Source organism: Magnolia sinica, chromosome 4 (genome assembly GCF_029962835.1).
Source record: "Magnolia sinica isolate HGM2019 chromosome 4, MsV1, whole genome shotgun sequence".
In the NCBI taxonomy this organism is placed as follows: Eukaryota; Viridiplantae; Streptophyta; class Magnoliopsida; order Magnoliales; family Magnoliaceae; genus Magnolia; species Magnolia sinica.
In genome coordinates this window covers 103,464,884-103,487,193 of record NC_080576.1, presented here as the reverse complement: position 1 = coordinate 103,487,193, position 22,310 = coordinate 103,464,884, and the positions used below count along the sequence as shown (strand labels likewise).

The window sequence follows — 22,310 nt, the reverse complement described above, 5'->3', positions numbered from 1 at the left end:
AAATTTTATTTTAACAACTGGGGGAAACATCAGGACAGTATGTCAAGAGATCAGAGATCTGGTTGTATCTGTGACTGCTAATCCCTTTGAGGGCACCAGTTGGGGAGGGCATCTGAGTTGACGAACTAGATGCTCACACTTTCTTCTTCTTCTTGTGTGTTTTTTTTTTTTTGGTATTGTATTGTATTGTATAGTATCCTCAGCATTTATTCCATAAATACGCTATTGGGATGGAAGAAATACACTATTTGGTTCAACCAATGGATTGAGTCTCCTTGGAGAAGTTCTTAAATCAGCAGTTCATCACTTACATACAAATATTTCATTGTGTTCACTGCTTTAACTTCTGATAGCTATTTGAAGTTTTGACTTAGTGACTTTTCGGGCTCATCCTTTTATTGCTTTTGCAGATCTGGAGCACAGTTATCATGCAAAAGAGATATAATGGGCAAGACTACTTTTTTGCTGTGCTTGTGACACTGGGGTGTTCCATATTCATTCTATATCCAGTAATTCCCACCATTGGCTTTCCTAATTTCAATCTAACTTCACTTCTGTTTTTTGTTTGTTTGTTTGTTTTTTTCTTCCCAGCCATGGATGCATATTAGTTGTTCTGAGGTTCACATGTCTCTAATGTCATTATTATTGTGCATTCTCTTGCTATATCAGTTTCTCATGCATATTTCTCAATCATATTTATCCTTTTGCTGAAGATTCACTAGTAGAATGACATTCCATGTGTCTATAGACACGATTAGTAATGGAACCAAAATTATTCATTGAGTTCTAAACCTTCGTCTGGAATTTAATTCTTCTAATTGGTTTTTTAGACATATGAATCTGCTTTGTTGATTAATTGTTGGATGTACTTGTTTGTTTACTTTGGCTGTGCATGGTTCTCCTAACACCATTCTACCTGCCACTAGAGTGGCATGCCTACACAGTCCCGGGGCAAGGACCAACACACCATAATCTTTTCTTTACATGGGTGTCAATGGCAATGTTTTCAAAATTGTTATCGTATTGCAAATCATAATAGGGTTGAATCGTATTGAATCACAAATCGTATCGTAAATCATAAGATTTTTTTTAATGATTTTCTTAAAAATATGAAGAATATAAATAAATCAGTAAAAAATAAATAAATAAAACTTAGCAGTCATCCTTTTGCCATCAATATGCACCAAGTAATACCATGTCATGATAGTGTTAAAGGATTCTTATCTTTCCTTCTTTTTTTCTCGTCTTTCAAGAAATCTTCCTTAAAAAACATTCAAAGATCCTTTAGTAATTTATGTTCTTGTTATCTTTCTTGAATGTAGAATCATGTTGGAAGAAGCAACATTTGCATCTGTAGACAGACCAAAAAAGATATTTTGATTTCTAACCATCATTTCACAATACATGATCAACATAATCGTAACCATCCATAAAAATATTCTAGATAAGTCATAGATCAATTTGGTGTTTCGACCAGTTAAGAAGTAAGAAATCATAAAAATAAAAATCAATGATTTCACATTGAAGAGAATATATAACATTTAATCTCTTATAATGAATAAAATAAAATAATTTACCTTTTCTAAATGATTTTTATTTATTTATTTATTATTATTATTATTATTATTATTGTTATTATTTTTAATGATTGTTAAAGCCCCCACCAATTTAAAAACATACAATGAAAGCCAAAAGAAGCTTAAAATAAAAGAAAACAAGTATAATTTGAGTTGTAAATTGGGATTTGAATCGTAAATCGTATGATTCATATAAAAAGGGTTTCAAAGGTGGGATTCATATCGTTTTACTTAAATTTTAACTCAAATCATAGGATTTTGACAACACTAGTCAACGGATGTAGTAGGGTGCCATGTCATTATGGTTTCAACTACAATACGAGTCAGATACGAAAGATAGAAATAGTAACTTGGTAGAGTTGAATTTATAAGGATAGTCTCCCCCCCGCAAAGATTATAAAAAAATAAAAAAAATAAAAAAATCTGAGAGGAAAAATACCGAGACACTGGACTTTTCACTTCTCCATTTTTTAAATATAATACTACTGTGAACTTTATGGTTCTATCAATATCCAAATTAAAACATAGTTGATGAAATCTTTCTTACAAGTGTGGTGTCAACACTTCATGGCTACTGTCTGAAGGAAATGATGCTTCTTGGTTCTCCCTTCCTGTAGAACACAGACTGCCCAGGGCCCTTGTACTTTCAACATGTACTGCATATTCAAATCTACTGCAATGCTTGATGGTTGAGTTCATTATGGATATAGGTGCTTTTGAAATATACTTATGTCAGTATGTTAATAGTTTCAAATACATTAGTTGACATTTTCTCCAAATGTAGGCAGCAGCTGACATTAGTCCATACCATACGGGAAGGGAAAGCACAGTCTGGGGCGTTTTCCTAATGATGGGTTATCTTGGGTACGATTGAGTGCTTATTTCTCCATTGTATACATCTGCTCTTTCTTCAATATTCATGACTTGTTTTAGCCATGCTTGTTTCTATAATAAGTAAGTTATTTTTTCTAGATTGTTGTTGATTTTTTCTAGATTGTTGTTGTAAGTAACAGAGGCATGCAATGGTGCTATTCTTGGGATTTGGTGGTTTGGAAATTTTGAAGGTAGTTCATAAATCATAATAGTATACTGACTCATTTAATATTTGCATTAGATTGAGAAATGTATCCTACTTGATCATCTTTTGACAACGATTTTGTCATATTTGTACATTGGCACTGCTAAATTCCTATGTTTTCTAAACTATTGGCTCAAGGCACCTTAAATGAATTCCAATGGTTTTGTAGTCCATCATCATCATTGTCATCATCTAAGCCTTGACCCTACTAAAATGCAGTTTTGCAGTTGTTGATCAAAAAACGAATTCCAATTGTTATTTAGTACTAAAATCACAACAATAACCAACATATTTATATAGTCTCCCCCTCTCAATTGGATCATATAGTTGAAATATCTTTTGCATCAAAATGTTATATGAAAAAAGTGGTTTCAGTGGCCTGAGAAAGGCACTAGATGTATGATGGGGATATCTCGCGCACATGCACCCCCCCCCCCCCACGCACGTACGCAAGGATGGCCCCACCATCGATCTGGATCGGTGACGACGTCTAGGGAGGGTCTCCTAGTTAGAGGACTGTGTTTTGGTTCCTTATAGTGGACCCGATCATCATGTGGATCCCACCATTGGATCTCATGATCGTGGCCCACTACCCTAGATGATATAGGGACTTTGATTTTTGCTTATTATCGTGATTTGGAACATTATGAATGATTTAGATTGCTTTGATTAGTTGTTATTTTTGTTACTTCATCTCTAAGTAATAGTGTGCGCACATGGCGTGGCTTTTGGGGTATAGGGTTTTCTTATAAATAGGCAACCCCTTGTAGGTTTTTTCTCACTGAAGATTATGAATAAAATTCTACGTTTTCCTTCTTCTCTAATTCTCTGAGTTGTGGAAATCCAATTGGGTGCGAAACCCTCTCTTCTTTGAAGGGCTAACTACCGTGGTGCGAAGCCACATCCATCTCAAATAGCCCCCACCTCCTACCGTCAATATTTATCATCTCCCACAGCCATCCCATCTCCAAATCCATCCCTTTTTGCAGCTAATCTTTCCTCTATAGCAAATTTGCAGAATCATGCCCTGCAGGAGGGCTAAAATTCGGCAGAGTACCGTGCACAAATCGGACATCCTATCGTCCTGAAATTTGGCGTGAAGGTGGACCTCCCTTGGCCGATCAGACCCAAGTTGGCCGATTTTAGATTCGTGGGCCCCACACACGTGCGGCCAGGATCCCACACATGTGCATCTGGGCCCAGCTGCTGTCCACACGTGTGGATCACATCGGGTTCGTCTATTTCCTCATTCACTCCTTTCTCACCCTATTTCCCACCCTATTTCCCTAACTCTAACCCTAGATTATCCTAAATCCCAAGTTCTATTCCCTTTTTACAACCCTAGGGTTTTCCGAATTGAAACATGTGAATCCCTTGGATTGGGGAAATAATTCTTTTCATGTATAGATGAATCTACTCTCCTTTGATCATTGTTTGGTCTATAATTTTAATTGATCCAGCCCTAGCATGTGTAGGCTTGGACCCTTGTAGATCCCCCTTGTTGAATGCTTTACTTTATGCGAGATGTGAAATTTTTGTGATTGTTTCTAAATTAGTATGATCTAAAGTCTGAAATCTTGTATATCATATTTAATTTCCATGTCCTGCATCAAATTAGGAACATGTATATAACTGTGCGTGTGTGTTATTTGTGTGCTCTTGTGGAGCAGTGTATGTTTTAACCTCATCTTAATATATATTGGAGTGTTAGTCTATTGGGCTAATACAAGGAACACTACCCTGTGTATATGTACTTGCGTGTGTATATTCTCTATGCCCTTGTGGAGAACTAGATGTTTTTTTTTTTTCCTCCTGTGAATATATGTTGGAGTGTTAGTCTTTTGGGCTAACACAAACAATCCCTCCCTCCTCCCCTCCTCTCCTCTTTTCTTTCCTTTCTTCCTTTTGCTATCTCCTCTTCCCCTTCCATTTAATTGATGAACATTCAAAAGTTGAGAGTGGCTAGGTTTCAATAGATTCATGAACATCTAATTTAACTAGAGTTGTGCACAAGCCGAGTCGAACCAAGTTTTGACCCAAGTTGTGTACCAACAAGCTAACCGAAAAAAATAAAATAAAATTTGACCCAAGTTTCGTTTGGCTTGTTTATGTGACACTCCCTATTCAAGCTTTACACAAGCCGAGCTTCGAGCCTATCCCTACTGTTTGAGCTTGATTTGTTGTAGATTATACTAGCTTGAGCTTGGTTTGGTTTGGTCCAAATATCTGAGCCGAGTTGAACCGAGCCGAACCAAGCCAAGTTCGAATTGGGTCAGCTCATTTTTATTCCTTCTTCTTCTTCTTCTTTTTTCCTTCTCTGTTACCGAGTCTTGGCTTCATCCCATGTCAAAGGTTGTTTAGACCCTTGAAAGGATTTCTCTACTACGCACCAGATGTAACGTTAAGGCATAAGGTTAGATTTGTACATTCGGTAACATGGATTTGTGAGCATAACTCTGCTAGAGTTCTTCATACGTTCATGTGTATGTTATTCAGATCGAGTTTTCATTACTTGGAAAATAATACTAAAAAGACAGATAATTCCTACGAGACAACTCACCTGTTTGGCGTGTTGAATGGCTTTAATCGGTGACCTTGAAGGAGAACACGAACAGAGAATCGACATATTGTCGGTTCGACCTGACTGTTGCTCTGATGCCGACTTCTCTTCGCACTCTACCTTTCAAAGCCTCTCCTGTTCTCTACTAACTGATCGAAAGTTGGATGGATCTCTTCGTGTCTTTGAACGTTTACGGAGCTCTTGTTAAATAGTTTTCTCTGATCTTTCCAGTTTTGGACATCTTTCTAGTTTTGGACTCTTGTTGTACAAGGGATAGCGTGCGTTCACACGCTGGTGGTTTGGCAAGGGATTTTTGTGTTGTTTTCTAGAAGTGAAGAAGGTATTAACATTTGGGATATATGCTTTGGAATCTTGATTCTAGACGGGTGGTTATTTGACCGTTCAATTGATGGTAGGTGATCAACAGTTCTTGTTTTTCAATGAGGAAGATGAAGTCTTTTATGGCGGAACTTGACAGATGATGGATCCCGCCAAGTTGATTCTCGTAGATGGTTTGGATGCTCCATAGGACACTTTAGGGGCCCACCAAACCGAAGGTCCAGGTCTTTTACACTGGTGGGTTCGAGCGCAGAGATTTCCACCGTTCCGCATATGAATCCACGAGTCATGCTCTCATTAGTTCTCTGTGCTTAGGAATGCTGGAGCAAGGTATGTCGTAGGATGGGGTATACATTTTAGGAAGTGTGGATTGTCTGTGTTGAAGGCACAAGAAATTCTAATGCCGTGGCTTCTCATTGGTCCACGTCATTTCTGATGACTCCCACTAACAAGATACACCGGATTTCTCTCTCCCAAATAAATTGCTAACTACACAACACAACTTTTAACTTGTGGAACTTCTTTGGGTCCCACCATGATTTTTGTGTTAGATCTACTCCGTCCATTAATTTTTCTAGATAATTTTAGAGCATGGGCCCAAAAATGTTGCACATCCAAAGCTCAAGTGGATCACATCACAGAAAGCGGCGGGGATTGAACAAACTACTGTTGAAACTTTCATAGGGTCAACCATGAGGCTTATATTCCATCTGATCTGTTCATAAGATAAAAAATACCTAGATGAAGTTAAAATACAAATATCAGCTTGATCAGAGCCTTCTGTGGCCCCAAGAGGTTTTCAACTCCTACTGTCTTCAATGGAGTGGTCCACTTTAGCTTTGGATCTGCATTGTTTTTGGGTTAATATCCTAGAATGATTTGAAAATTTGGATGGACGGTGTGGATCTAAGAAATACACCATCATGGGGGCCCACGAAAATTTTACACCTCAAGAAATTCCATTGCATGCTGTGTGGTGGAGGGGACCGGATTAGGTGAGACCCTGGCCTCACCCAAGATGGTGCAGGCCTTACCGTGGTGCCCACCTTGACGTGTGTATTCTGTATCCATCCGTTTTTTCATATCATTTTAGGGCATTATCCAAAAAATGAAGCAGATCCAATTATTAGGTGGACCATATGATAGGAAAAAGTGGTGATTGACCATTGGGCGACAAAAGTATTGGATCAAGCTGATATTTGTTTTTTCTCTTCATCCAGGCTTATGTGAACTTACCAACAGTTTGGATGACAAATAAAAACTATGAAAACATTAAGGTGATCCCAAAGAAGTTTTGAATGGTTGGGTGTTCAATCACCATTGTTTCCTGGAGTATGGTCCACCTGATAATTGGATCATCTTAATTTTTGGTATCCTTCTCTAAAATGATCTGAAAAAATGGATGGATAGAGTGGATATAGAATACACACATCAAGGTGGGCTCACCGTAAGGGTTGCACTGCCTTGGGTGAGTTCAGGTCTCACCTAATCCGCTCTCGTCGTGCAGCACGTACCCAAGTGTTGACATGTGGAACTTCCGTGGGCCCTATCATAATGTATGTATCAGATCCAAACCGTCTATCCATTTTTCCATACCATTGTATGAAATGAGACCAAAAAAAACAAGGTATATCAAAGGCTCAAATGGGCCACACTGCAGAAACAGTGGGCATACAATCTACGAGCTGAATTAAATCGAGCTGAATCAAGCTGAGCCAAGCCGATACTGCCTTGGTTTGAGCTTGGTTTGTTTTTTTAAAACGAGCTTGACTCCAAGGCTTGGTTTGGTTTGAACTTCTATTCGAACCAATCCAAGCTGAGCTTTTTCAAACCAATCCAAGCCGAGCTTTCGAGCTGGCTTGGTTTGTGTCCAGCTTCAAATTTAACTGTGTAACTAGTCTATTGATGGTAGATTTAACCATGTCACAAGTCTATTCATGGTAGATTTTAACTGTAGGTAAAGGATGAGGGGAAGATGTCAAGAGTACAACCAATTGTCAAACTTTTGCCTAGCAAATCATGAGAGTACCAGGAACCAAAATTAAGATTATTTTGACTATCCGACTGTCAGATATGTGGATATCAATTGGGCATTACAATGAAAATCATTGTTGTCATAATCTAAGCCTTATTCCAATTAATTGGGGGGCAGGCTTAAAACATCTGACGATCATGTTTTAACAAACAAGTGGCCAAGGATCAGAGATTAGGAACTTCAAAGAAATCTGAATTTGGGAACGTGAGCTAGCGACAGTGGGTTCCACAATTTAGTCAATTCAAGTTAAGTTAATGCATGCCACGTGTACAATTTCTGGGTGCCTGTGTATCAAGCATCATTCACTCCCAAAGTGCTCCCTTTTCCTTAATATGGCAGTTTCCTGCACTGTTACAATACAAGTCCTGGTAGAATAAACTTATTCCATGACAGTTGTGCGTGGGGCCATCATGGTGTGTTTATGGCATCCAACCCATCCAGAAGGGTGGAAACACCATGAAAGTTGGATGCCAAAATCAGTCTGATCCAACTATCATGTGGGCCACCACGTGTAATTGGAGGTTTTGGCTAGTTCTCAATTTTTTTCTATGGTGTGGCCCAATGAATAATTGGAACTGTCTGATTTTTGGGACATCCCATCATCATGGTGGGACTCAATGCATGGGTTGGATGGCATGCACAGTAAGCCCTGCACAAGCAATAGTGTAGTATGAATTGGTGAATATGCAGTTGAATGTAGATAAGGGGTGGGTTTCCTTGGTTTCTTTAAAATGGAGTGGGTTTTCTCTAGGTCTATTTAAGACGACCTTCTGGCTTGGCCTGCTAGTAGTGTAGGGAAGGGTAGGAGAGCAGTTTGGCGGCTGGTTTGCTTGGGTGTTTTTTTGGGGTTATGGAGGGAAAGAAACAGCCATTGCTTTCAAAACAAAAGTGGGTCAGCAGGGGATGTCTTCAGGAGGGCTAAGCTTTGAGGTGTTGAGATGGGCTCTATGCAATGTTATCAAAATCGTACGATTCATATCGTATCGCATGGGTTTACAATTTGAATCGTACACCCAAATCGCAAATCCTAAATAATCATACGATTATCGTATGAATCGTATCGAATCATAAGATCATTGTGGACTGCATTAAGGGGCCCAAAAAATATTTAAAAGAATCAATTTATTATTGTTTTTTTTTTCAATTTCTTCCTTTTCTTTGCGCCCTTTTGCTCATAAAATATGAAAAAGGCTCTCCCCTATTAAAAATGTCCTATTTTTTTTCTAGAGAGAGAGAGAGAGAGAGAGAGAGAGAGGGATTTGGGGATTTTGATTTTCAAAAACCCAAAACAAAGAAATCAATATATCTTTTGATTCATCATGGAATCAAATGCCTTTTTTTTTCTAAGATGACTCTACACTCAAGAAAAATACAAAACAAAATTTTTAAGGACTCTTATATGTTTTATATGATAAATTTTTCAAAAGGCAATAAAAGAAAACAAAGGAAAAGGACAAAAATCAGTTACTATCATGATATGTATACCATATACATTTTCTCAATTGATAATATCATGATATGTATTACTTTTTTGGTACATGTTGATGGTAAATGGATGATTGATGCGTTTTTATTCTTTTATGATTTACTTATATATTTGCATGTCTTATATATATCTTTTTTGTAAATCAGAAAAAATATTACGATTTACGATAGGATTTGCGATTCGATACGATTCAACCTCTCTTACAATTTGCGATATGATAATGATTTTGACAACATTGGCTCCATGTATGAATTCTTGTGATCCTATTTCTCTGAATAGGATGTTTGCTGTGTAGTTTTTGCCGCTTTGGCTTGTCAATAAAATTTAGTTATCTTTATAAAAAGAAAAAAAGAAAAAAGAAAAAAAGAACATAGATTTTTACATGCAAGTGAATAGCTTCAATTTTTTACATGTTGGTGAATGACTCATAATAAGCTTATTCTACAAAGACTTATAATTCAACTGGGGGACTTGATACTTCGCAGAATATGTTTTTTGGAAAGGTAACAGTTTATTGAAAGGAAAAGAAGAAGCGCCGAGATGGCTCTAGCTACAACCCAAGCAACAACACAAAACAGAAAAAAAAAAAAAAAAAAACAAAAAGCAACCAAGACCAACAGCCTATTCAACTACAAGAAAAATTGCCCTACTTGCGACCCCTCCTGTTTTCATTTACTTCGTAAGCACCTTCCATTTCTTCATGTGTTTGACATGCAGGAATTCATAGTTTTACTTGTGAGATATATTTATAGTTCTTCATTTCGATGGTATATTTGGATTTATATATATAGAGAGAGAGCTGATTTTTTTCCATCATTTTTTTAAAAGAAGCCCGTGTTAAACCCGAACTTTTCACTTCCCCATTTTTTGGCATACCCATATTTTTTACCGAAGTTTTTTACTGTTTTCTTTGGAATCATACCTGGATTAACCTGTACATTGCCCAAACCTTTTTTTTTTTTTTTTTGCCGTGTGGTGTTTTAACTATGGTTGGTAAAAGTTGAAGGCTCTAAAAGGGCAAGGGAAGGCACAGAAGGATGTGGGCGGAGGTAGTAAGAAAAGATTGATGACCTATGTTCTAACTGAAGTTATGGCCTTTGATAGAATACAATGGCAGAACAGGATTCATGTAGCCAGCCCCAATTAATTGGGAGTAGGCTTAGTTGATGGTGATAATGATGATTTATGTATGCCGCATGGTAAAGAGCATGATCCATCTTAATATTTGCCATTTCTATGCTCTTTCAATGAGGGAATGGGATGCTAGATTTGTGTAAATTATCATCAATTGCACAAGGCTTCTTGCATATATAAATGAAGAATCTGTGCTTCCCGTTTACATCACTGTGCAGAGGCAATATAGTGCCGTTTTAAACAATATGATTGTGTTCCTTCGGTGGTAACAGCTGACACTCTTATATGAATCCTCATTTGTGCGTGCCACTCTGTAAACAACATGATATCTTTGTCAATCCCTTACTGTTTTCAGGCTCCTCAGATCAAGAAACAGGATATTGGGTCGAATCTACTAGTTCTCTCCAATCTGTGAACCAGTGATAAGAATACCTCTCTATGCTTGACAAACTTTGTGTCCTCTTTCCATTTTACTATCTTATAGACAGCTCCATATGCTATCTGAAAATGATAGCAATGTCTTGTGGTGCCTTGCACCTGGCTTTCATAGAATACGTATAGGTTCCAGATGAACTTTCACGTATATACAGATCTCATCATTTTGTATTCCTTGAATCCGTTTGGTAATATTTTACATTCATCATCTGAATTTTCATTTGTTTTTAAGCATGTAGTACTATGGAATCACCATCAACCATCCACTGTCTGCTTCAGGCTCTCTGAAATTTCAAGTCTGATCAGATCTTGACGACGTACCGGCTTCATTGCTTGGATTTCCAAATTCTTCATTCTCACTTTTCTGGATTGAATATAAGAAAAAAAATCCATGAAGGTGGTGTTTTACCTCCATCCATTTCCATGCTTGTTTGTATGTTTTGCAGGTTTGATGGTTTCACAAGCACATTCCAGGACAAATTGTTTAAGGGCTATGATATGGAAATACACAACCAAATATTCTATACAACATTTTGTTCTTGTATTCTCAGTTTAAGTGGTAAGTTATTCCACTATCCTCTCTACAATTTACTTTTAACATTTAAGCATATGTTGGTATTAGCTGTCCACCTCTTGTTTGGAATATTCTCCACAGCTCTTTGATGGGGAATGGTTTTCTTTGTCAGTCTTTCATATTTCTGTAATTGTAGATGGAAATTGTAAGTGCTATTTGCCCCTTTTGTATTCTCTGCCTTTATTTTCTTGAAAGATTTTACGTTTTTTTTTTTTTTTGTTTTTGCAAAAGTAATGGCAATTTTATTAGGAAACGAGCCAAAAATGCGAAAGAGCTACAAAGCAACCCAAAAGAAGCTAAGAAATCCAATCTACACCCATTCCCTTCCCACAACCTTCTATCTTCCTCCTATCCTCTTCACTGATACTTCTACTGAATCTCCATTGGCCAGATCTTCCAATGTGATGAGACTGCCTGCCTCTTTCTTCTTGTAGCTGACGCGATTCGCCATTGTGATTATCTCAAATCTTCCAGTGTTTTCCATCTCGTAGCAATCTGCGATGAACCACAGAGATCCCTGTTTTCCTGATGAATTTGTTCTGAGGGATCCTTTCCTCTAAAATTTGCATCTTTATTTCATGTGGAGAGAATTTGTTAGGGAAAAGATCATGCCAAAATCCAGCCTCTGGCTCTCTGATTTTCAATAACCTAACCTTTAACCTTTGATCAAAATGTTTGCATTCTTCCCACCATTTAGCATGCATGTTGGGTATGCTTAAGGAATCCTTTTTTTCTTTCTTTCTTTTTTTTCTTTTTTTGAAAGGTAGGAATCCTTTTCTTTTCTTTTCTGTTTTTGAACGGTAGGTATCCTTTTCCTTCATCCTGACAAGCAATGTTGTCAAATCGCATATGCAATCAGCATGTGTTGTTCGCATATGTGATCGTACAAACGCATATGCCATGGCATTTTTAAATAAATAATTAATTAATTGAAAAAAGGAAAAAATAAAAAATTCTAAAAATTCTATTTTAAAAAAAAAAAAGAAGAAAAAACTTGCCTAATTAGTACACATGATTGGATTGGGTTAATCTACTTATTTCATTATAGTTTGAGTGTTTCATTAAGTTATATATATTTAATTATTTATATTATATTATATAAATTTTAACAAAACAATCAACAAGCTACATTAAAAAAGAATAATTATTAAAAACTTCAAACAAAGGAATTTTACTGATAAATGGATAGCTTGAAACAACTTACAAGTTATAACTTACAACTAAATTTACAAAAAGTAAGCACAACTTACAAAATACAAAAAATAAACATACTTCAAATAATTGTAGAGAAATTAGAGTGAGAGAGAAAGAGGTGCAAGAGAGAGAGTAAGAGATTTAGAGTTTTGGAGTAAAGAATAGTGAAAATGGAGGGGATATGAGTGCCTATTTATAGGCAAAAGTTCTCCAAATTGAAAAAAAAAAAATAAAATTTAAATGCTTCCACTCTAGCTATTGGGAAATATGCGATCGCATATGGATCGCATATACAAGTATGCCCTAGCATACTTGCCAAGACCACATATGCCATCATGGCATATGCGATTCGATCCACAGCATGCGCATATGCGATCGCATTTGACAACAATGCTGACAAGTCGATTGAATGCCTCTTTGGTTCTAATGCATCACCTTTTTATTTTTTATTTTTTATTGTTTTTTTGAAGATAGCCACACTTTTATTATAGAAGGAAGGCTAAACACAGACACTCAGGGGCTGTTTGGATTGATGGCATATTGATGACTTAGATATTTCAATAACCGGGTATTGCGATACCTGAGTGCTGTAATGCTGGGAATTATCATCAGTGTTTGGATAATATCATGGAGTCAGCGATTGTGATTCCTAAAACTTGTTATACATGCATTAGGTTCAATTGTAAGTTGAAAATCACAGGTGGTATTGATCATACTACAAAAACAGTCATATCATTGATCTAGACCATTTGTCATGTGGCTCCTGCCCTTGATTCGCCATCAATATAAAAATTCACTTTTTCTGATTGGTCATGAATGTCCATTCAACAATGGTTAGAGAAATGAGTTGTCCTTATTGATCATGCTACAAAAGATCCAATCATTAACCTAGACTGTCCATCATCTTGGTCCCACCCTTGAATGCCATCCCTTTCAAAAATCATTTTTTGTCAGATGATCCTAACCAGCATTCAATGCCTAAATGGACAATCCACATTAATCATTCTACAAACTGTCCGACGATTGATCTAAACAATCCATCATGTGGGCCAATCCTTGATTTCCCTACACTATAAAAAAACAATTTTGATAGATGATCTTAGCCATCCATTCAATGGTCAGGGAAATGGATGGCCCATATTTATCATACTAAAAATGTTCGATCATTAATTTAGAGCACCCATTATTTGGATTCCACCCTTGATTGCCTATCACTGCCAGATTTTGTTAAATGATCCTACTTTACTGTTCAATGGTCATAGAAATCGATGGTCCATATTGATCATACTGCAAACTGCCTGATCATTGATTTAGACCATCCATCATATAGGTCCCATCCTTAATTGCCGTCACTTTCAAAAAGTCACTTTATCTTGACCATAGTTTAAAACCCCACAAACTTGACTCAATTCGATGTTAAGCTGGGTCAGGTTGACTCAAAGACTCGACCCGACTTGACTAGATATTTAGTAATTATAATTATAATTACTAGGTATTCTAATGGAGAGTGATGGCCTCCTGCAAGCACTGCCACAGAGACCATCTGTGCAAGCCTGGCCGCGTATTTAGGCCCCATCGTGTTGTGTTTATGAAATCCACTTCAGTCATCAGGTTGATGATCCCATGTTAGGCCTATGACTAAAAACCTAGGTGAATATTATTCATGTGGGCCACACCAAGGAAAACAGTTGGAAGGGGGTTGCCCACCCTTGATTTTTTACGGGGCGAACCGCGATGTGTATGTGAAATCCACTCCGACCATTAGATGTGTCATCCCACGTTAGGCCCAACACCAAAGAATTAGGTTGACCTATGATTTAGTTGGGCCACACCAAAGGAAACAATTTGGAGAGATACACCCACCCTTGATTTTTTACAGGGCCCACCATGTTGAGTATGTGACCACTCCAAAGTCCAAACATCAGATGTCACACCAAAAGTCAGGTGCATCCATGATTCAGGTGGGCCACACTAAGAGAAACAGTTTGGAGGGTGGGCGTTGCCCTGTATGCCATTTCCAATTGTGTGGTCCACCTGAATCAAAAATGATTTTTGGGCCCTGGGCAAATGGGGCGACGCACCTGATGGTCGTAGTGGAGTTCATAAACACATCACGATGAATCCCACCCAAGCCGCCCATGAACGGTCTTCTGCGGTGCTGCTCACAAGAGCCCATCACTTACCCGATGGATATCTAAAATAGTTAGAACTAGCATAAGGCTTGGAAGCTAAAGCTTGGGGGCCCTTTGGGCACATATTGTGGAATATGACCATCTTTGCTTTACTGTGGTCCATTTGGATTGAAAGAATAGCAGAGATTTTCAGGATAAAGATTCCCATGAATCCGCCGAGTTGAAGAAGTTTTTCTGTCTTGTGAGAAGTTGGGCCAAGGCATAATTCAAGGGTATCCCTTCTCTGTTTGTGGTCCACAATTGGAGGGAGATTTTGGATTGTGGTCAGTCAAAGAGGGTTGTGGCGAGATGAAAGAACCGCCCCTGGGCGTCTTTAAAGCTAACTTTGATGGCTGTTCTCTGGATAGAAATGGTGACATGTTTTCTGAAAATATCGGTCCAGTTGGAACTTGGAATCCAGGACATCACTCATGCAGAGGCTGCAGCCCTGCGGAAGGTGGTGAAGCTGGTTGTAGAGTGGAATCTGTGTCCTGCGATTGTTTTAGGAGATTCTGAAAATGTTATTTCATGGGCTAATGGTGGCGACTTTCCATGGAGGATCGTGGATATGGAGGTTTTTTATTTGAGAACTGGAATCCAGATCTTTTTGTTTTTGTCCCCAGAGAAGTGAATGGGGAGGCTGATATATTGGCCTAGTTGAGTGCTATGAGAGCTTACTTCTTCTGGAAGGCCACCGTGGTCAGTCTTAACAGTAACCTCATTGTGGTCCTTTTCTCATGATTCCTTGTTTCTTTCTTTATCTTTTTGGGCTGGGGTTTGCTGTTTTAGCCTGTGTTGATGTGGGACAGGTTGAGGTCATGTTGTTCATTTCTTAATTCCTCCATTGTATTCTTTCTGGTGGTTTCTTTTCAATAAAAATCTCCTTGCTTATAAATAAATAAAGGATCACCCTGCCAGGACCCACTAGGGAACCTAAAAAGACCTTTTGCTGTGCTATTCACCAAAATTGAATAGCATGCGAAACTGACACATCCTGCATCCAATTTCTCGAATTCAACCCAAAACCCCATCTCCTACACATAATTCAGAAATTTCACATCAACATAATTAGTCCTTTTCCATATGAACTTTACACATGATGCCCATTCAAACTTCTCTGTGCCTCGAATCAATGCCATTTTTTTTAGCAATGAGAGCTCCATCCAAGATCTGTCTACCAACAATAAATACCCTTTGAGGTATGAGTATCACGCCCCCAACACCTTTTTCTCAAGTAGGGGTGCGCCAGGCCCATGCAGTAGTGCAATGCAAGGGCGATGCACAAGGGCCCCAATAGCAAGCTATTGTGGTGGACCCTCACCAAAAGAAATTAATTTAATACTGTGTGATCCAATGGACCACGTATCAGATATTAAACTGATATGATCAATTGTTTCCCCATCTTCCCAACATAGGAAGCAGATGCGAGGGAAAGCTTGTAAGTTGTAACTATTGCAAAGATTACTGAGGGTCAAAATCATATTAGCAGTAGCTACTCAGGGAAATGCCTTGATGCATGGAGGTTTGGAGTTTCCCGACACTTCAGCACACAGGGGACCATGTTGCTGGTGTGACAGTCAGCATGACAAAAATGACTTTGAAGACAGATGATCCATTAGGTCTCCACTTCCAAATCTTTCAGTTTGGCACACTAATGTCAATCTAAGCCTCCTTAGTACTCTCATTAGATCTTCGAAGCTAGTGAATTTCGTGGTCCTTAAGTTTCCGGCAAACATGATGTTCCACACGACAATTCCCCCCAAGGATTTTGTAATGACTCTTCACAAGCTTTCTGCTAATGCATCATTATTGTGTTTTCTTTTTAGAGTCATGCTAAAGGATCTTTGATTTGACATGGCTTTGGCGTGATCTCCATGCAAGTGGTACTGGTATCTATATCTATTTGTACTGATGTTTTGCTTTGTGGTGACCACTGACAAGGCTTTATCTTTACCTTTGTATACTATGGCTGTATTATTGCATTATGTATCACATTTCTGTGGGATGAGAAACATGCTAAGTGCTCCTTTTTGTAACAATTTGGAAGTCATTGGTTACTGAACTTATTTATTTTATTGAACTTAGGACTTGTGATACAAGGACATCTTCTATTGGCAGTAGAATTTGTGTTCCGCCATCAAGATTGCCTTTTCGACATTTTATTGCTCTCAACTGTAAGTGCAATTTTTATTTCTTTTCTTTTTTAGTGTTGAAATTATTGAGACAGTTATGGCCATCAAATTCCTTTTCTTTTCTTTTCTTTTTGCTTGTCATCACTCTCAGACAAAATCCAAGAAACCTTTTAAAATATTCCATTCCCATTACATGATCAAGATTTGAATTTTCAGGTGGCAACAGCTAGTCAATTCTTCATTTCCTACACCATCCGAACATTCGGGGCCCTTACATTTGCTACTATAATGACCACGAGACAGGTAAGACATTTTGCTAAGAATCCACTTTGCTCTCTCTTAGGAAGAAATATACAATAACTCATTGAGCATCTGCTTGGCCCAGTAAACTGAAATTGCCATGCCACCTTTTTATGACCCAAGTCGTCCATTAGTGGGCCTTTGGGTGGATGGGAGATGCCCCAAAAGTCCTCCCCTATTGGATAGAGGTGTCGATGGGCTGGGTTCGAGCCAGGTATATCGGTACCCATACCTACCTACCAATGGGTACCGCATGCATCCAATACCCATGTTGGGCCTGAAATGGGCACCCAAAACCAGTTTTCGTTTAGATCTGGCCAACATAACTTGCCAGTCCATAAGTGGAATGGATTTTACCTACTAAAAATTGCAAATGGTAATTCATGGTGATGTTGGGTTTGGGTATAGGTTGGAGTATAGCCACACCCAGCCCAATTAATCTGGTTCAAAAGACACATTGACCCATACCCACACCCATTTAGCTACACCCATGCCTGCCTCGAGTCAGGCTGGGTTTGGGTACCCATTGGACCCACCCAGCCCTGCCACCCATACTATCGGATGGTCCTAACTCTCAGATATGTCACTGCTAAACGTTGACAATTGGTTGTAATTGCCCATTTTTCATTTTGGATGGAAATAGGTGAGGTATTAGTGCATCATGGCCCATCCCATGATGCAGTTCCAGCAGATATATGACTTAGGTTACAATTACTGGAAGAACTCCATTCCTCTCAAGCAATAGAACAGTTGAAGCTTTTCTGTCTCTAAAAATCGCTGGCCTGCTGAAATTCTCTACATTTGTGCAGCTGGTGAGCATCTTTCTGTCATGTGTTTGGTTCTCACATCCCCTCAGCTGGAAGCAGTGGATTGGCGCTGTAAGTACATCTTCCCCATTTCCTTCCATTAGTATCTTTAAGCTTTTTATCCAATGACTGTTACACAACTTTGCCAGGTTATTGTTTTCGGCACCCTTTATGCAAGGAGCTTCTTGAAAAATAGACCACAAAAACTGGCACAATCAGACCATATTTATGGTGGGAATGGAAATCGGTTGAATGGAAATGAAAACCGCTGATACCAGAGTGATCTCCTGTTTCATATTGGACAGAGAGTGGAGTTATCGGTCCATAGATTGTACTCAATTTGAACATGAGTAGTGCTGGAGTCGATGAGTGGGTACGACAGGGATGAATGTGGAAGTGGTGGCTGCTTGTAGCTTCGATATGAGGTTGGCGATACAAAAAAAAAAGGGATACAGAAAAAGAAAATTGACAACAGAAACCATGCATAATTGAATTTTTTATTGAAATCTTGCTGGAATATTATGTCAGCATTCTCTTTGAAAGGTGGTTTCGATCTCTTACGAAAAACTAGCTGTTGTCCCAAGCTTCTTTTTTTCCTGTCTTAATCAGAAGACATTTGCTTGAGATCTTTCGACGATGTAGCTAACTCAATGATCCTGACCAAAGACAGGCCCATGGTTGGGTGATTCGGATCATTGATCTGGACCCCATAATGGATTGTGGGCCAAATTCTCTCAACCATTGGTTTGGCGACAGTCAATAAGTTGACTAAGAAATACAGTCACTTTAAAATTTTAAAAGCAGGCTATTTATTTGAAAATAGCCCAAAAGGCGGGCGGGTATTTGTAATTAACCCAACCGTGCAGGTTTTCTAAAGTTTCTTGATTAGGAACTACACAGGCATTCATGTGCTTCGATCGATTTCATCCAGATGGGCCCTGTTTTCAATGCTTGGACCTTATAGAAATTTGATCCATACCCTCTAAAGAGTTATGGCAACGGATGTTTTCAGCAGAATAAATGTGGATGGATCCACGCTCTGCCAGCGCAGCAATATTCACAAGGCCAGCCAAGGAAACCTTTGTTGTGGACCTGAATCCAGTCGGTAAGGGTTTCTACACTTTGGGGAGGTTAGGGTCGCAATGGGCTACACTTTTCTACCTTAGCTGGGAGTGAAATCCAAGTCTACGCCTCAAGCTTTTATGTTGGGAAGGCAGGGGGCCGATGGGTGGCATTTTTTTTTTCTTCTTCTTCTTTTCTTTTATCTACCCATACCCGAGGCTGAGGCCCAGTCCATCTATGGCCCCTTGCCAGCCGTAGGTGGTGACTTATGAGCGGCTTGGATCTCACCATATTGACAAACGTAGCAGCTGTAAAAAGACTAGGATCCTGCTTGACGCCTGATCTGGTGGTTGAAAATTGACTAATGTTGAGGTTCAACATACATGAAGCTCAGCCCAATGGCCGGGATCGGGCTTAAATTTCAATCCCGTAAATGGGTTGGGCTTGGACCAGGAATTCCAAAAGCCTGTCAAGCCGCTGGTGGTGGCGGTAGTGGGTGATGCCAGGCTGACCTCAATGCATTTGTTGTATATCGACGCCTTTCATCCGTTTGGCTGGCTCATTTTAGATCTCACATACGCATCAAGGTGGGCCTCCAAAAATAAAGAGTGGGTGTCGAGTTATCTTCGTACGCATCTCACACATCGAGTAAAAAGGAGTTATTTGACAGTGTTTTCTAGGAAATGTAGTGGGCGGCTTGGGTGGGCTCTACCTTGGTGTTGATGTGAAATCCACCGTCCATGAGGTGTGTCACACTATATTATGTCTATTGTAATTCAACTGGGCCACACGATTCAAATCAACTGGAGTCTTAAAAACTGAGCAAAGATGCCTACATACTACCCATCGACCAAATGACATTTCCAAATCCCACATGCATAGCTCCACCCCCATACACATGCCAGGTCGAAGCCATCCATCAGGGTGGCCCCAACTGTGTGCATGCAGGCCAAACCAGGCTAGTCCACTCATCAAGAGGGGACAAAAACAAATGGAAAGTATGGGTGCAAAGAAACAATTCTCCAGCCATTAGTGGGGCATATTGATGAGTGATGCTCACACACAACTAGTTGGACATTTGGACATTTGCATTTTCTATTTAATGAAAAAATTCCCTCTTAATTAGTGTAAGTAAATGTTTCCACTGCAGACTAATTTCATTTTGGCATGGAAAAGCGGCCGCCACTTGGGTGGGCCCCATCATTATGTTAAGGTAAAATCAACCCCGACCATCAGGTATGTCACCCCATGTTAGATCAAGGTCTCAAATTTCATCCCCATCCTTAGTTCAGGTGGACCACAAGACTGGAAACAGTGTACATGGAAAGGTTCTCCCTCTAGACTATTTCCCTTGGTGTGGCTCACATGAATTATATATGGACCTGATTTTTGGGACTCAGGCTTACTTTTGGTGCGATATCTAATGGCTGGAATGGATTTCATAGTTTCATCATGATGGGCCCCATAAAAATCAAGAGTGGATGTCTCTCTCCTAATTGTTCCCATTGGTGTCGCCCATCTAAATCATACGATTAGCCTGATTTCTTGGCTATGGGCCTATCACTGGATTTCACATCTAATGGTCAGAGTGGATCTTACATACATGTCAGAGTAGGCCCCTAAAAAATCAGAGGTGGAAGTCCGTGTGGTACTTGTTCCCAAAACACTATTACTTGGTATTAATTTTAAATCTACCCCAAACATCCGGTGAGTGACCTCACGTTACACCTAGGGCCCAAAAAGCAGGCCCATCTGTGCTTCAGGTGGACCACACGACTGGAAAGAGTAGATAAGGAAAAGCTCACCCTCCAAACTATTTAAGTTGGTGTAGCCCACTTGAAAGATGGATTGACATGAACTTTAGGCCCTAGGCCTAAGTTTATGTTTTAGTGTGGAATCTAATGATTGGATTGGATTTAGTATAATCTCCTTGGTGGTCCCTATAAAAATCAAGAGTGGACGTCTCTATTCCAACTATATTCCTTTGTGTGCCCCACCAGAATCACGGGTGGGCTTGATTTTTAGTTTTTGCTCAACATCAGATTACACGTCCAATGGTTGGAGTGGATCACACATACACACATCAAGGTGAGCCCCATAAAAAATCAAGATCGAGCCTCTGCTGAAATTCCTTTTTCCAATTTTTATTTTTTTATTATTTTTTTGAAGTCCAAGTTCAGCGGGCTGGAGTACCGTTTAATGTCCAGCCAGCACATATCATCAACCTGTGTTATGTAAACATGACATCCAACCCATCTAACAGGTTGGCCCATCAAAAGCATTACTCTCTGTAAAACACCACAACAACCGTATATACAATTCAGTAGGCCACACAATTTGGATGATTTTAACGGTGGGACTTCCTATCTTAACTATTTATCATGGTGTAGCCCAATCAGCCCCCTATCCAAACACGAGGTGGCCCACATGATGGACGGGGTAGATCTGTTCAACATGAACTCTTTCCTTCCATGTCTGGGAAAGCAATGGCGCGTTACCCTTGGGAAGAGGAGATATGTGAAGGCAGATTAAATGTAGGATGGGCTACACATCTATCATAGATTTGGACCATCTAACTCAAAACCAGATCCGTGCATTAGATAGATTACATTGTCAACATGCGCCAGGGACAAAAAATAAATAATAATAATAATAATTTTTTAAAATGATGATCTTATAATCAAGCATGACAAATACTTGTGAAAAGAGTGGGTTGTTAATAAAAGTCCAACGATCCAGATTTAACATGCATATGTACCTTTCTTTGAAGTTTAGTTTCTTAGTGGGTCTTAACTGATGAATGGCCTAGATCTTTGACACGTGTACCACCTCACATAACTATGACATGCATTATAAAATCCCTCAAGTCCAACCGATTGGAATACGAGTTATGGCTGGAGATTTGACTACGTTCCCCTCGCTTACTGCTACAGAGTAGTTTCTACTAGCCGAGTGAGCGATCCCCATAGAGAGAGGAGACGTATGCCCGGCATCAGCTCTCTTAAATGCTAACTAACAGAAGCAAGCCACCTGATTTAAAAGAGTGGCATCAGCTCTCTTAAATGCACCTAACAGAAGCAAGCCACCTGATTTAAAGGAGTGATTTTTGGCTTGACTTGAAACGACTTGCCCTAAGGAGTTGACTTCCTTCAGTGATCTGATTAGATTGATTTTACCAAAGCCTACTTCCTTTCTCGATACCGCTTGACTTCTAATCGGAGTGAAAATCAAGAACGGGTGCTTGAGCTTGGAACAATGTCTAATTAAACTTTTCCAACCCATCCAATAGCTTGGCCCCACCATGCAGATTACCTTATGAAAAAATCATCCCTATCCACTCATCAAGTGGGTCACACCATAGAAAACAATGTGTATCCATTGATAAATAGAAAATTACAATTACCTTACTCGATAAGTGGATATGAAT

At 39.1% G+C, this 22,310-nt stretch overlaps 1 protein-coding gene and 1 non-coding gene across 2 annotated transcripts in view; one reads left to right on the top strand and one right to left on the bottom strand.

Annotated features, from left to right (window-relative positions):
- The window catches only part of LOC131243582 (UDP-galactose/UDP-glucose transporter 5B-like), a 48,785-nt gene extending 30,336 nt beyond the window's left edge, over positions 1-18,449 (top strand). The window contains exons 5-11 of the mRNA XM_058243047.1: positions 411-509; positions 2,362-2,441; positions 11,091-11,203; positions 16,669-16,757; positions 16,932-17,018; positions 17,825-17,893; positions 17,971-18,449. Of these exons, the coding sequence (XP_058099030.1) occupies positions 411-509; positions 2,362-2,441; positions 11,091-11,203; positions 16,669-16,757; positions 16,932-17,018; positions 17,825-17,893; positions 17,971-18,093 (660 nt within the window). The 3' untranslated portion in view covers positions 18,094-18,449. The remainder of the gene's footprint in view (positions 1-410; positions 510-2,361; positions 2,442-11,090; positions 11,204-16,668; positions 16,758-16,931; positions 17,019-17,824; positions 17,894-17,970) is intronic.
- LOC131244820 (U2 spliceosomal RNA) lies at positions 15,819-16,012 on the bottom strand. Its single transcript, XR_009170593.1, has one exon. It is a non-coding gene; the product is annotated as a U2 spliceosomal RNA (small nuclear RNA).
- Positions 18,450-22,310: the final 3,861 nt, after the last annotated feature.